Here is a 14,719-nt window from a genome sequence, read left to right on the forward strand (position 1 = left end):
TGTACTTTTGATGTTTGGAACTGCAGTGATTTTAAAGGCTGCTTAAAACAGAGTTTACTAGAGCTGTATAAATCTTTGCTTTAAATCCACTGTAAATACGTTACAGAATCTGCCAAACATGCATTAAAATATTTTGCTACAGATATGCCTATGTCTAACCTTTTGGTTTCTAAGAGCTTTAATCAGTAATCTTCAAGTAGGAAGTTATTCATCTTTATTGCCAGGCAGTTCTCAGTGGTGGTCGTGGCAACAATCTTTTCATTGCTTCTGTGTTTAGTTGTTCTTTGACATGATAGAAGTCAGCTGCAGTTCAATGAGCTCACTATTTGTGCAACTTAATTGCTTGCTTCCTTTAATATGTACTCAATTTTTCCTTTTATGAGCAGGGTTGTTGGAAAAATTAAGCTTAAGGATATAGCTATCCACTGTTAATTAACCTCCTTCCCAAACACATTAGTAAAATAGGTCAAATGACTGTTGAGTGTTAAGTGTACCATTACTAAGGTATTTCTCAGCTGAAAGCGAACCATGTATTGGATAAGACAGGAGTTTCCAAAGGAGCTTCAAGGATTTAGGTGTCTGTATCGCACTGAAATTCAATTAGATTCGAGTGCCTAATTCCCTTAAGCTGGATTTTACAAAATCTCATAGGAGTGTGTGCTAAGGAGTTTTGATTTGGTGCATATTTAGCGCATATTTGTTTAAAAAGAGACTGAAACTGCCTTCTTTTGTTGCTGTTTAATTAAGCTCAGTAGAATCTTTGGTTGCACTGGGATGTGTGATCCGTGCAGGCGTGCACCCCAGCAGGCAAGAAGAGGGAATCTGTTTCTTCTTAGGTATCTATACTCTGCATTAGTAAGGGTACCGTGTGTGTTTGTTCTTTCAAGAATGACTAATAGTATTCAGACTCGAAATTCCTAGAATAGCTTTGATATGTGAGGATGTATAAATAGTTTTGATGAGTATAAAATATGCTCAGTGAGGGAACTGATCTATCAAAACAGCTTTATACAGTGATAGTGTAATTTCTTTCCATGTCAGGGATATATTCAGATGGAAAAATCACTTTAATTGCAGTGGCGATAGCTTGATTGGAATTTGGCCAATTTCTCCCCAAAACTCTGTATTAATTTAAAAATCATATTTGGAAATGTGAGTTCAGTTGGAAAGTTCTTCATTTTTTTAAAAGACATATATTTTACAAAGGGATGGATAAGGTTTAAGAAAAATGGCAGTTGGAAGAGTTCCCGCTGGGAGATAAAGGCTGTGTTTTGTTATGATTACATCTCCCAATCGCAGTTCCCAGGCTAAGTCGGGAGACTTATTCTAGAAGCCAGTGGGACTTCCCACATGTGTAAACTCTCCTCATCCAAATATTATTGTGTGTTACTGTAGTGGCCAGCCAAGATCAGAGTCCTCTGTGCCAGGCATGGTCCATGCGTGTAGGAGGCAATCCCTGTCTCCGAGAGCTTAGAGCCTGAGGAATAAATGGTGAGGAATGCCTCACCCCTGCCTCTTTAATAGAGAGGGTGCAGAAGAGTAGGGACAAAACGGGCAAGGCTTGTACCACGCTGTTTCTCCCTGCTGATACAGCTTTATAAGGGGCTTTGTAGATGCAAGGAAGTGAAAAATAAGTGTATTAGTGGAGGCTGGGCCCTTGGTTTGAAATGTCTTCCCAGTTGGCCAAAGCCAGGGGCAGTGGAAAACTTCTGGCTTCCAGGATGCAAGCTGAAGCTGTGCAATACACTGTCTCTTTCTTTTATATCAGATCTGAACGCAGTAAAAAGGACATAAGGTGGGTGTAAATGACATTTCTGCCAAAAACCGAGGCCCTTTTAGCCGCTGAGAGTGGTATAATGGGGCCTATAATAAACGAGCATTAAGTCCTTATTTAGAGAGATGCATTGAAATCGCTGACACGCTGCCAATGTGATACAAGCATCAGGAAATCGCATTTGTTCCACGCGGCCAAAACCCACAGAGAAGCTCCATGAAGCACTTAATTTTTTAGTATGGCTGTAAATAATGTTGTGGAGAATTAATACAGAAGTCCAGCGGGCAACGTAAAGGCTCCTGGTGACGTGTTTTCTCCCTTCCTTTGTAGCTGTTTGTCTTTGCGCTTCAGGATAGGGATCTGAGATCGTCCCCGATGGAAATGCACCTGCTGATACGCCGAGGGCGTGAGGCAGCTGAGGAGCTGCTGCGGGGCAGGTGAGAGCCTCAGGCACTGAAAATGGCTGCAGAGCCGCTGGTTTCGGGCTGCAGTGATCTGATACTGGAGCACACTTCACACGCTGCTGCTGGCAGCGACAGCAGCAGCCTATTTCTAGCCCTGGGACGCCAGGCCAAGAAAAAGCGCAGGGAATTGGCAGTTTCTCCTGCCCTTATACATCTTCCTGGGGAGGAAAGCAGAGCGGGGATTCCCGAGCCGGAGAAAAGGGTGGTGGCACTTGGCTGTGCCACGGGGAGGAGCGGAGCAGCCGTGGCGTGGTGCTTGTGTGGGGCACAACCCAAGGGCTGAGTGCCCTGAGCTTTTCAGCCCGGTGACCGACACCGGTGTGGCTGTTGTGCTGTGAAGCCCGTCGCACAACACGATTTTCCATGTGGCCAGGAGAGCTGGTGACCACCGTGGGGACAGGCTGAAGGACAAGGCTTCCTGCAGCAGGGCCTCGCTGGGTGGCTGGGATTCGTGTCGCAGGCCAGAAGGTGGCACTGCGGATACTGCGTTGGAGAGGTCCCCTCTGCACCCGGCCAGAGAGGAAAGTGGGGGAAATCTTGCATTAGGAGACGCTGCGTGACACGGGGGACGTGGAAGGGCAGCAGGGCTCTGAGCTCAAAGCGGCAAGCAGGACTGGGCCGAGCTGCAGGCTGGGTGTGAGAGGTGTGAGGGTACGGGGAGCATCCCGGTGTTCCATCGTCCACTTGAAAGATTTTTGTCCCATTCGTTGCAGGATCAAACTGCCAAATGTTGAAACTCGTGGTTTTATTGTAGACTCCCAGAGCAAATGAGCTCGGCAGGAGGTTTGCAGGGCGAGCGTTACAGAGGGGCTCTTGGCTTTGGCTGGGCAGTATGGAAGACTTGGTTGCTTTGAGCTGAAAACGGGCAAAAATTTGCCTTTCTGCCCTTCTGGGGCTGGCTTGGCTGTGCTGAGTTGGGACAAGGGCTCCTGCTTCTCACGTTGCTTTCTGCCAGGAAATACTCAGCTTTTTGTCCGTGACGTTCAGTAAGGGACAAACCGAGAGGCTGCTGGAACAGGAGACTGACCTGGGAAGGAAGGAGCAGGTGAACAACTTGCCTTGCTGTCAGCTCTGCTAATGCTCAGCCTGCCTGGGGGTTTTATGCCTGGCTTCTTCGCCCCGACACTCCGTGTGTATTTACGAGAGGATTTTGTGCTCGGCTCAGAGGAAACCCTCCTAAGGACAGTTGGATTGGAAAGGAGTCTGGGAGGCCAGTGGGCGATTCATCATCCCCATGATTTATCCCTCCCCCAGAGTTTCTCTAAAGTTTCCTGTCAGAGCTCATGCGCCCTGAGGAAAAGTGCTTTTTCTTTCTTCATAACTTCACTCCTTCGTAGCTACTTGTGCGGGTGTCCTGAGGCCTCGGAGGAAGTGGTGCTGTGCCTGAATTGGTCCCTGCTTAGCTCCACTCTGCCGCGTGGAGACACTCACAGAGGTGATGGGAGGATGAAGATCTCTGGGTCTTAAACCTGCTAACCCTGAGCAGTCACCCGGGGGCAGGTTCAGGGCTGGCCAGGTATTTGTGCCTGGGGATGGAGCCTGCACGCGGATGCTTGGTGCCTGCAGCCCCACAGGGACCAGCTGGATTAAACCACGCAGGGGGCACGTTTTCCTTCTGCTGCCCTGCTGTGGGTAGTAGCTGCCAGCCCAAGGACAGTAGCAAGCACTTGGAGGGCAGAAACTCGCAGACGAGGAGAGGAAGGTACAAGAAAACCGGACAATCAAAGGCACGAGGAGGGCTGGCAGCATCAGCCCTCTACCTGGAAGAGTGCTGGGCTGCAAAGTGGGAATAATCCAGGCTCTTGTCTCTGTGTGAAGGCAAATGCCTCTTTGCTTCTGGCAGGTTTTGTCTGCAGACACTGGCTTGAGTACCCCATAATTATATCTTAGCATTTTTTAATATAGTAACACGGAGCCGGGCTTGTGGTAGAGAGCCAAGCGATGCCTTTGGGCCGTGAGGACTATAAATATCCTAAGGGATCATTTTATTTGGTTATGGAAGGAAGAAGCTCTTTCTTCAGCAGTTGCTGTACAAACACAGCTTTGGAGCAAATAAAGAAGGGTTCTTATTTCTATACGTTAGGGAGATACCCGTGGATCCAGCAAAAACGCCCGAAAGACAGAAATGCCTTGAATTACATTTCTCTACAGAAGGCCTTCACACAATGTCAAGCTGTCCAAATTATAGCTTTGTTTTCATTTTAGTTGTGGCAATTATTGTACTTTTGTTAAAAATACCATTCTGTGTCAATTTTAAGCTCTTGGTAGCAAGGACCGGCTTAAAATAACCGCATGTGCACTGCCAGGCACAATAGGCCTCGGCTGTGCTGGAGGCCTCGAGGCACAACTGCCGTACCCGCAGCCAGGGCCTGCTTTGTGTAACGAGATGCAGCTCCTCCGGCCGAGATCCTGGCACTACGAACCTTGAAAGCCACGATTCCTCCTCACCCTCCGCAGATGGCTCCTTGGCTCAGTGGTGTGAGCAGTGTTGGGTAGTGCCCAGGCTGCCCCTTGCCCTGTGTGGCCCTCGGCTTTCCACTTTAGCTCTGCTGTGGGGTAAAGTTCCTGTGCCCTGGCATCAGGGCCGGGTGCTGGTTCTGCCATGAGCAGTTTGTGGAACTTGAACGCAGCTTTTCCGACCATAAAGGAAGATGCTTGGAGGGATTACAAAGGTTTTTTGGGCATCTGCAGAGGTTATGAACCAGAGAGAGCTTCCTTGGACCAGGATGCCTGGTGTGTCTACGAATTTGTTAGTACATGTGATAAACATACAACCAGATACAGTGCAACCATTCCTACCTCCTTTTGTGGATACTAAATGCGACCAAAGTGTACTCCGACCCTGATAACCCATCAGGTGAGGAGCATTTCCTGCAGCCTTCCTCCTTTCCCGTTGGAGGACGTTTTCTCCCGCACATGCTGCAGTTCTTCGCGTGGCAGAGTGCCCGACCCAGAGGTTTCATTCACGGCGTGTGTGCAAACCGCTGCGTTTCCGCAGGGAAGGCGCTGCTCGTACAATGGCATTGTTACAGACAGCCTATGGCTGCACGATTGACCTCAATTAATGGCGCTGCCAGATCGTTCCTAATATGTTTTTTTTCAGATAGCCACAGCAGTGCGATGAATCTGATCGTGTGCACGTTTCGATGCGGCACATTGACAGCAGTGGCGTCAGCCACGAAGGACAACGGCGGATGAAACAGCAGGGCGCTCCCTCTGTCGTGATGGGGCAGCGACTGGAAAAAGCTCCCATTGTTTCCACGGCCATATCGACCGCGGCCTGCACAAGGCCCTCTTGATTAAGCGAACTGGCAGCGGAACAGCAAGTTCTTGTTAACCATACATGCCAAAAGGCCCTAACACAAACAATCCCCATTATAAATTAGGCCTTTTACAAACAATATTTCAAGAAACTACTTGTCCGTTTTCCATGCCATTATGCATTTTTAGGATGATTACATGTTTCTGCTGGATAATGGCCTTTTGCCAAGGGCAAAATGGGGTTTCAATAGGACTCATTATGAAGTGAAAAGTTTTTCTATTCCTACCCCCTGGAAGGAAAAAGCCACTCACAGATAAAGCTCGTGATATAATTACATTGCTTTAGATAACCCGAGACATTACTTCCCAAATGATAAGCACTTGTTTTTATCCTTTCTTAATCTCTTGCAGTCTTTTAATAGGAAGTGGTGGCTGCTGTGAAGGCCACTTGATCATTTGGGTCTGAGCAGAGTGCGAGGCTGCCCTGCTGATAAAAGTCAGGACAGCTCCAGCCATCAGGATCGCTATTAGGGCAGAAAGTGCTGTGTGCAGGGGCAGGCTGTGCCAGGCAGCTTTTCAGTGCACTGCTAAGTGATTATGTGCCATCGCAAACCTTTCCCTTCTCCCGGTTTGTTATAAAGAGCTACATCCTGACTCTCTCTTGAATTAAGACCTGTTGTTTGTATCTGTGAGGGAACGTGAAATGCTGGGCTTTCAAAACCGGGATGTCAGGGTTTGGTCCTGCAGGGGGCTGAAGGACCACAATAGGAGTCAAACTGTTGGATGCTGGTGCAGAGTTCAGCGGTGGCTGCTCTCATGGAGCAGTTACACAGCAGCTTTATGACCAGGGTCCTGGCAAAGGCAGAAGTTTCCTTGGGGGAAAAAAAAAAGTGGCTTATAGCCTGATCTGGACTCAGTTTCCAGTCTTGGACTCCATGGTTTTGATCAGTTGCTCACTGCTGTGGTTTCCCATTTCAAAAATGGGAATGGAAGTGATTCCTTCCTTTTGGCCAACTCTTAGGATTGTAGGATCTTGAAGACTCTCTCATCTGTACAGAATATCAAAATCAACAGGCTTTCTCCGTCCTAGCTGAGCTATTGAGATGTTACTGTACCAGAAATGTGTGTCTCTGATCTATGGCTCGTGTGCCCAGCTTTGCTGATAAAGATGCCCATCATTCTCCATTACACGCTTCCCCCATCGTTACTGCAGGAATTCCATCGGAAGGGCAAAAAGTAACTTGCTGTGAGAACAAAAGCCATGATTCATGGAAATTCATTTTGAGGTGGCAAAAGCAATTTATGATACCCATGCAACAATTACGGTCAAGTGACCAATTCCAGGATTTTATTACTGTTATTGGGAAGATGAGCCATTTACGCTTTTATGGTTGGAGGTCTCAAGATACTTTAGGAACACTACTTAGAGCTCTTTGCACTCCTGGAAGGAAGGTTTTATTGTGCAGGATCAGCTCACGTTCAGTAGAAGGGGAGCAGGGAGGTAAGCCCCTTGCCTGTGTGACAGTGAAAAGGCTGTCGTGACAGCCAAGGAGCTGGGGGACTCCCCTTGGCTCCGTTGCCTGATTCATCCCCCTTGGCTTACTGAAGGAGCCCAAGTTAGCTCTGGCTCCCTACAGCTCAGGCTCTAGGCTCCCTTGGAAGAGCAGGAACAAGGCACCTCCAGGTGGGAACTCAACCTCCTGAACATCCGCTCTTCCACTCACTAAAAGCAGTTTTTGAGGTCCCTAACTGAGCGCTGCTGCTGAGTTCCTAAAGTTAGGTGAGGCGAAGCTGTGAGGAGCCAGCAGAGCTGAGGGCAGGGGTGGCTCTGGGGAAGGCAGCTCCTGTCCAAGCTGAACGTGGTTTGTGTAAGACGTGCAGGAGTGGGAAAGGAAAAAGGGGTCCTGGGATTCAGGTAGTGAGTTGCATCCCTGCTGCTGCCACCGTGGCCTTGTACGAGGTGGATCCTTTTATCAGCCTTTCACCTGGAAGCACTAAAGGCATGTCTGACTTTTACTGGGTACTCCTCTGAGCTCTGTCTCCGTTGCTGGTGAGCTCAGTGCTCCACGCTGTGTTAATCAGAAATGCGGTAAAATGCAAAGTACTTTGAAATATCATGCCATGGAAGTGCAGTATTTTTGACCTGTGGTGATGTCCTCTCTGTTTCCTGCTCAAGAGGGGAATCATTCTATCTGCTTACACCTCAGAGGAGACAGAGACATGAAAAGCTCGTGTGGAATTAGGGTGTTGGGTCAGAGAAAAAGAGGAAAATGATAGTTTGGAGGGTGGGCATATAGAGAAGTACACTACCTGAGCAATTCTTGTGCTCTGAGCATTACAGGAGAAAAGGGAATGAGTAGGTCTGGATTGTGCACCCAAGCAGAGAAGGGAGCTGAAAGCTGGTTGTGGGAAGTCAACTTTTATTCTATTTTATAAAATAAGCATGTTTTATATAATATATATATATATAAATATGTTTATGTTAAAAGTGTAAATTTATGCATATATAGGATAATAGAGATAAAAACGTGCTTAAGTATAAAGAAACATACGGCCAGTGGGGACCCCTTGGATTATGAAAGACCGTTCTCTCCTTGTGTAGGCGAAGACAGACAGCACCAGCTCTGGGTCACAGGGCTGGGGCGGTGTGAACACGGCCAGACCCACCCAGGCGTGGCAGCTCCTGCCTCCTCTTGCTGGCAGATTGAAGCTCTGAGCGCCAGCGGTGGCAGGTGAGTCAGGGTAAGGTAAGGAGCCAAGGGCGTGCCAGTGCCGTAGGCGTTGCCACAGCCTTGCGCAGCCAAGTCACGTAACCCTGCTCCTGGGTTTGCCAAGCTCCACCTGGAAGGGCCGTAGAGCTCCCAGAGGAAGGAATCTGCGGGCCTGGCTAAGAGCTGTAATGCACGGGGTTGGCAGATCACACTTTTAGAAAGCCCTGATAAAGCAGCCATGCTCGCAGAGCTCCGTGAAAGGCTGTTAAACCCATTAGTCATTAGGCATCTAATTACCTCTTTTCGCCTAGGACTCAGCTGACCTCTAATAAACAATATTTGTGTTCAGAATAATGGGGCACGAATCGAAACAAGAGCCGAAAAAGTCTAATGGCAAGTGACTTCTTGCCTAAGGGCACGTAGGAAGGCTGTGGCAGCAACCTGCCTTGCCATCAGCCCTAAGCCATTCCTTCCTGCGAGGGTCACGCTTCAGCCCGAGTGCTTGTGCTCCGTGTACCAGCCTGCATTCGTGAGGACGAGTGAAAAGGAGGAAATCCTTTCGCAGTCCTGGGAACTGGGGACTCCGCTGCCTGCCCTGGAGATGGTGGAAAGACTCATTGTCTTCGGCGAACTTGGCGTGGAGCCGCTGTGAGGCTCTCCTGCAGAGCCCGTGGGGAAACTGCAGGCCAGAGGGAGGGCCTGTAGCTGGAAAATGCACTGAGATAATGGGAAACGAGGAAAGAGGAGAAGTGCCACTGCCTGGGCAGAGAACAGCCCTTACTGTTCTACCAGCTGCCCCTTGGGTATCGCAGCCGCACGCTTCTGACTCAGGCTCTGTCCAGCTCCGCCGAACAAAGTGAGCCACGTAGAAACCCCGACCCTGAACTTGGGGAGGAGGGGGGGACCCTTTTGGCAAGGGAAGAAGGAAGGGTGTCCAAAAAGACACTCCAGAAACTCGGGTATGGGATGTGACACAGAAACTGGAAAGCCCGGGGTACTGTCTCCTTGTTAGTCTTCTGAGCCAGATGGTAGAAAGAAAAGGATATTATTAGAAGAATAAGCTTTTCTGGGGAAGAGGGCAAGAAAAACTGAATAGAAAACAGATTGCTTCAAGGCATTTGAATTCTCTGCCCATTTTTGGTGGCAAAATTACCTAAAGGATGTTGACAAGCTAGGAAAGGCTTAGGCAACCAAACAAATAATAAACCCTGATAACCAGCCACCTCCCCTAAGACCCCGCGTGCCTCGTGAACGGGAATTCCAGTGAAAATCACCACGTTTCCAAACTACTGGTTTTAGTGCTAATCTTCTGGAGCTGTTTTTAAACAAGGTCTGCTGCAGCTTATGTAGCCAGCTGAGCAGATGATGTGAATAAAAGAAATGAGCCACAGATCAAAAAAGTCGACATGGTTTGGCTTTTAATTTTACCTCTTCGTCTTTTACCCAGATGTGGCTGTGGGTAGGTATCAGCCAAGAAATTGCAGGTGGCATGGTTATCTTGCTATTTACTGTGCGATGATGCTGCTACCAGCTATTCAATAATAGGAAATGACTAATGATGTGGTGGAAATTATGAACCAGGATTAATAAAACTTGAAAAGGAACAGTCTGGTCTGTTTGATCCTCTGAAGAGGAAGTCTGTCTGTGTACGAGTCTTTTCCCTGAGGTGATGTTCTTATTAGTCTGATCTGAGTAGGGAGCAAAAGGAATGGAGTTTGGAAGTGGCTTAAAAAGAAGACAGTAAAAGAGGACATGAAGTATTGTTGAAAAACATCCCTGGGTGACAGGCTCCTTTCTAATGCCGCCTTGCAGGAGGGTGCTGGTAAGTCACAGGAAGGCAGCTCGAGCCTGCATGTCACTTGCAAGTGAAAAGGAATTTCTTGGAGAGCTGCGTCTGACTCGGGTCAGATTTTGCTGCTCGTTCTCCTGCCAAATCCTCCTCGAGTCGTTTTCCTTGACGAGGGACTGCAGTGCCCGGCTGCTTCGGTGCTGCTCAGCCTCGTGAGCAGGAGGTGCCGCCTCCGAGTGCCATGGCAGCGCCCTGGCTAACACTTTGGAGGAGAGCTGGAGCCTGGCACGAGGCCGTGGCAGGTGCCATGATTTGAAAGCAGATAAGGATGCTTAAAAAAAGTGGTTTTCCCCCGATCCTATCCCCCAGGGTCCGATGGCCTTGTAGCAGGGCTGCCAGGGCTGTCTGCAAGCCAGCGGCTGACCGGGCAATGTGGCAATGCAGGAGGGCAGCGGGGCTGGGTAAGTTGTAATACTGAGGATAACAGGGAGCTCTTGCACGGAGGCTGGGGAAGCTGGCCTTCTCTAAGCCCCCTCCCATTTCCCAGAAAGGAGCCTTGAGGTTTCTCTCTGTTGTCCCCCATGGAGCGGGAGGTTTTGTTTCCTAGGTGGTGAGGCACTGGTGAGCTCTTCTGCTCTTCCCGAGGCAGGTCAGGGTGGCAGCACCTGGTCTCTTCCCAGGGAGCTGAAGTTGGTTCAGTAGGGTTCTGAGTAATGGTGCTGAGCGGCCTGTAATGTCTGATAATACATGAAGGAAATGTCCTCTGGGTCCTCCCGAAATAGAGTGTGCTGTGTGTTAGAGATTACAGGGATCTGAGTTCAGCGTGATCCTGTCTAGGCCCATGTTTCTGACAAAAATGGTGCCAGAATTGGTTACCTTGAATCCTCACGTTTTTGTTTTTCTTCTTTTCTTTAGTAGTTCCTTTCTTTATCCCTCCTTTGCTTTGCCACTGTTTGAATGTGTTAGTTTGGTGTGAGGGAAACACGGTAAAACGGCCACTAGCCTGGCACGTGAAAATGTGATCAAAGCTGGTGGCTCTCACTTAAACCTGCTGATCTCTGGGTTGTGCTGGGCCGAACTGGGGAGAGGAGGAGAGCCAGGAGGAGTGGGAGAGAAGAATCAGGGGGGAGGACCTGCCTGCCGTCCCCTTGCCCCAAGAGCAGCTCTTGCTGTGGTACAGAGCGGTGCTGAAGCATGGCCCAAGGCACTGACCTGCACTGGCAAAGACAGCAGTGATTTTGTATTTATTTTTTTGTGACACTGTGGGCACGTGGAGCTTAAACTTCACGGTAGTCTCCAAGTTCATCAAGTCCTTTAAGTTAGTGGAAATCAGTTGGATCTGCTCTGGGCACATTTACAGCAGCTGAAGTTCTGACTTAGCCTCATCTGGCTCAGCAGCCCGGACAGAGCGTCTGTCACCTGCTCCTTTGAGCTCAGGCCTTTTGAAGGAACGAACATTTGGTTGCGTTTCAGGGTGCGTGGGGAGGACAAGGTGGCCACCAGATTTCGGTGGTCAGGGTTTGCAGCTCAGGCAAATGGACACGCGGTCAGTAGTGTCGGTGTGAGCTGGAGCCCCCGAGGGGTGTAATTCCCTGGGTAGTGGGGCAGTTTGTGAGAGGCTGTGCACCCCTCCTCTCCCATCTCTTCCGCTGTCTCCTAGTTCTTTCCCTTTTGCCAACTTTCTTTTTCTCCCTCCTCCTCTGGTTTCCTCTTACTCTTTCAAATAATTTATGTTTTAAAGTGAAGCTCAGCTATGCGACTGGTTTTATATTTATAAATTGTATTAGGCTGACCCTCTCCTTACCTCTGAGCTGGTATTTTTAAAAGCCCCATTGTTTCCCACTGCTTTCGAAGGTTAAAAGTCCAATCTCATTACAAATGCAGTGCATATGTTGTTGTTTAGTGTTATATCAGTGTGTTACCCAAAACCCCACAGCCAATCGTAACGGTGATGGGCCGTGTCTCACGTCATCGTGCGGGTGGGCTGGAGGCACCGATGTGTTTTCAAAGACATTAAATCCCGGTCCCGGCTTTGTAATATCTGAGGATCTTCCTTTTGTCTTTCTGGTATCATAAAGCATTTTCGCTCTCTGCTTGGGCAATACAAAGAAACACTTAGTGCTTGAAATCCCATAATCAGCTTTGATCATGCTGCTTTTGGGAAAGTAAGGACAGATGACTTTGTCTTGGTGGAATGTTCCTCCCTGCAAATGCTTTTGAAGTTCTTTTTCTTATTATTTCCCTCTTGATTTAAACCAACCTACAAGATTTCTGTCGCTGTTGTCTTGTTCACAAGCTATGCACCAAGTTCCTCTTTTTCTTAGCTCTTTTGCCCATTTTGCCTGTAAGAAAGATTTTCTTGACACCAAGTTCTGAACCTCCTAAGGCGAACAGAAACCTGCCAAATAATTTGATCAAATTGCATTTACAGCGTTACACATACGTTTTCCTAATTCATCAACAGGAGTTCCTAATGCGGAATTCTTCATCACCTGAAGACTTTTTCTGTTCAGGATGGATGTGGTCCTCTTATGCTTACGTGACACTTTTATCTCTGCAAGCATATTCAAAATATGCTGTAAATGGTCCCCCAAAAGAAAGTGAACGATGAGTCCTTGATCGATTTGGACAAGTCGCTGCTTAGTGTAAGCCATAAAGAATGACTATAATGTCCTGACAACATTGTGAACATTTGGCTACAGGAGGTCAAGCTCAAAGACTGTGTGGGTGACTCTTATCCCTAAAGGTAAGGTGAGGCATTATTTTTTATTTGGTAACAACAGTAATAACATCTTTATGTTACTCCTTCATCCACAAAAGCTGCCTAAGCTCAGCAGTGGTTCCCTCCCTTTGTTCTTTCCATAGAACAGAAGTTTTTGCAGCACATCGTCCACTCTGCAGAAACAGATGCTCAAGCTATTTGTTTTTCTTCTTTTTGCTCTAAGTTAGATGAATATAATGTTCTCTTGTGTTGTAAAAGATTGTTTTTGTATCTCACAGTCACGTTTCAGTATCAGCAAATATTTTAGATATGAGTTAAGAGAGGTACCCCACTGACAGAAGAAGGCTGGCTGAGCTTGTAGTATCACATTGTAAATTCCCTCTTCTGCTATGAAAATGTAATAAAATATGTGGCACGGCAGATTTACAGTGACAATGCTGCTGCTGTGTTAAGGCAACTATTTTATCTCTTTGTTTTAAAGCAGCTTTTACTGTACTACACACAATGAGTACTTCCTCCAAGAAACAATGCCTACAAGCTTCGGATTAATATAAATATGATCTCATGGTGACTCTTCATTAACTTGTTACACCATTATCTTCCTGCTGCTAATAAATTTTAGGAGCTAAATTTACATGCAAATGTTTTATTTCAAGTATCATTATTCTTAGCTTATCGTGAGCCTGGTAGTGCCCCCACCCAGTTACATCATCCTTGGAAAAATTTAGTTCAATATGTCTTTTATAGTCTTACTGCACTATTATATTTGCAAGGCTGACCACACATGTGTAATGAGCTTCCCAGTGAGCTACGGCCCCGTCCTGCTGGGTGATGCAGGTTGGCAGGGTCCTGCTTGCCTGAAGGGCTTTACTAGCGCAGGTTGATTCTCTGTAGGGTGGTGGGAGCATGCGTGGGGCAGAGACACGCAGGTCTGTAGGTAATGTGGCCCTTGTCCCCAGGTAAATCGCTTCATTTCTTGTCTTTTCTGTCTCTAATAGGTGCCTCTGGCTGTGTGCTTGCAGAGTGCCTTGTCCGGGTGTATCAGTGCTTACCTTCTCTCTTCCTTTTTTGTTGTTGGGTTCTGACTTGAAACAGGAAGGTTGAGATGACAGCCTTTAATATTAATCAAACTTTAAGGCCTTTTCCCTCTCCCACTGTTAGATCGTCACGGAGGAGTCAGAGCTTGTCTGATGGTGCTGCTGATCCCCATTCAGCAACGCATTTAAGCATCTGTTTATGGCTGTTACAGTCCTGTGGCCATTCATCCTGCAAACTGCAGGTAGGTGTTACTGTAGGAGCGAGAAGGAAAGAAGAGAGATATTACTCCTGATTCTACCTGTGTATTATTGAACAAATAAAACTATACATATTCTGGGCTGCTCACCCAAACATTCCTGCAGATCATAAACTTTTAGAAGGCAGGTGGGGTCAGCAGCTGTCATTTTCTTTTTGTAAATTACCTTGACGCTAGAGAACCTTTGCCGGGGATCTATAGGCTAGATAGGTAGATAGATACTGCCGCGCTAGGTGCTAGCTACTGTGGTTTGGTTTGGTTTTGTGATTAAACAGCATAACAACATCTCTTAGGGGAGGTTTAATGCAAAATTCTACATGCAATTAATTAGTAATAATTAATAGCACAAATAGGTAGGTGAGAACTTGACTGCTGAATCTGGGAGCAGGAAGGTTTAGTTGTGATGCTGTTGCTGTTTTCATACATAGGGAGTGTGAATATATTTCATCCAGATCATTTTTTTCCATGGACTAAAAAGGTCTTTTGAATTTTCTGTAGCATGCTCATTGGATATACAAAAGGTAACTTGCTGTACATTTTTCTGACTCTTCTGTTGTTAAGAAAATACAACACATTTTAAGGAATCTCTTCTGTTGCTCTGATTACTAAGGGAATCCTAGAATAGCTTGGGAAGAAACCTTAAAGATCATCTAGTTCCAGTCCCCTGCCATGGGCGTGGATGCCACCTACTATTTCAGGTTGCC

At 47.4% G+C, this 14,719-nt stretch overlaps 1 protein-coding gene across 3 annotated transcripts in view; it reads left to right on the forward strand.

Annotated features, from left to right (window-relative positions):
* The window catches only part of LOC308196028 (uncharacterized protein), a 163,196-nt gene that overhangs the window by 87,696 nt on the left and 60,781 nt on the right, over positions 1-14,719 (forward strand). The window contains exons 4-5 of one of the 3 annotated variants that reach the window (XM_080594438.1): positions 12,865-12,939; positions 13,883-14,000. In XM_080594438.1, the coding sequence (XP_080450564.1) occupies positions 12,865-12,939; positions 13,883-14,000 (193 nt within the window). Of the gene's footprint in view, positions 1-12,463; positions 12,751-12,864; positions 12,940-13,882; positions 14,001-14,719 lie in introns of those variants that run through there. The other 2 variants (XM_080594439.1, XM_080594440.1) reach the window with 2 other exon arrangements.

The sequence above is a fragment of the Anser brachyrhynchus genome (genome assembly GCF_964034855.1).
Source record: "Anser brachyrhynchus genome assembly, chromosome: 5".
In the NCBI taxonomy this organism is placed as follows: domain Eukaryota; kingdom Metazoa; phylum Chordata; class Aves; order Anseriformes; family Anatidae; genus Anser; species Anser brachyrhynchus.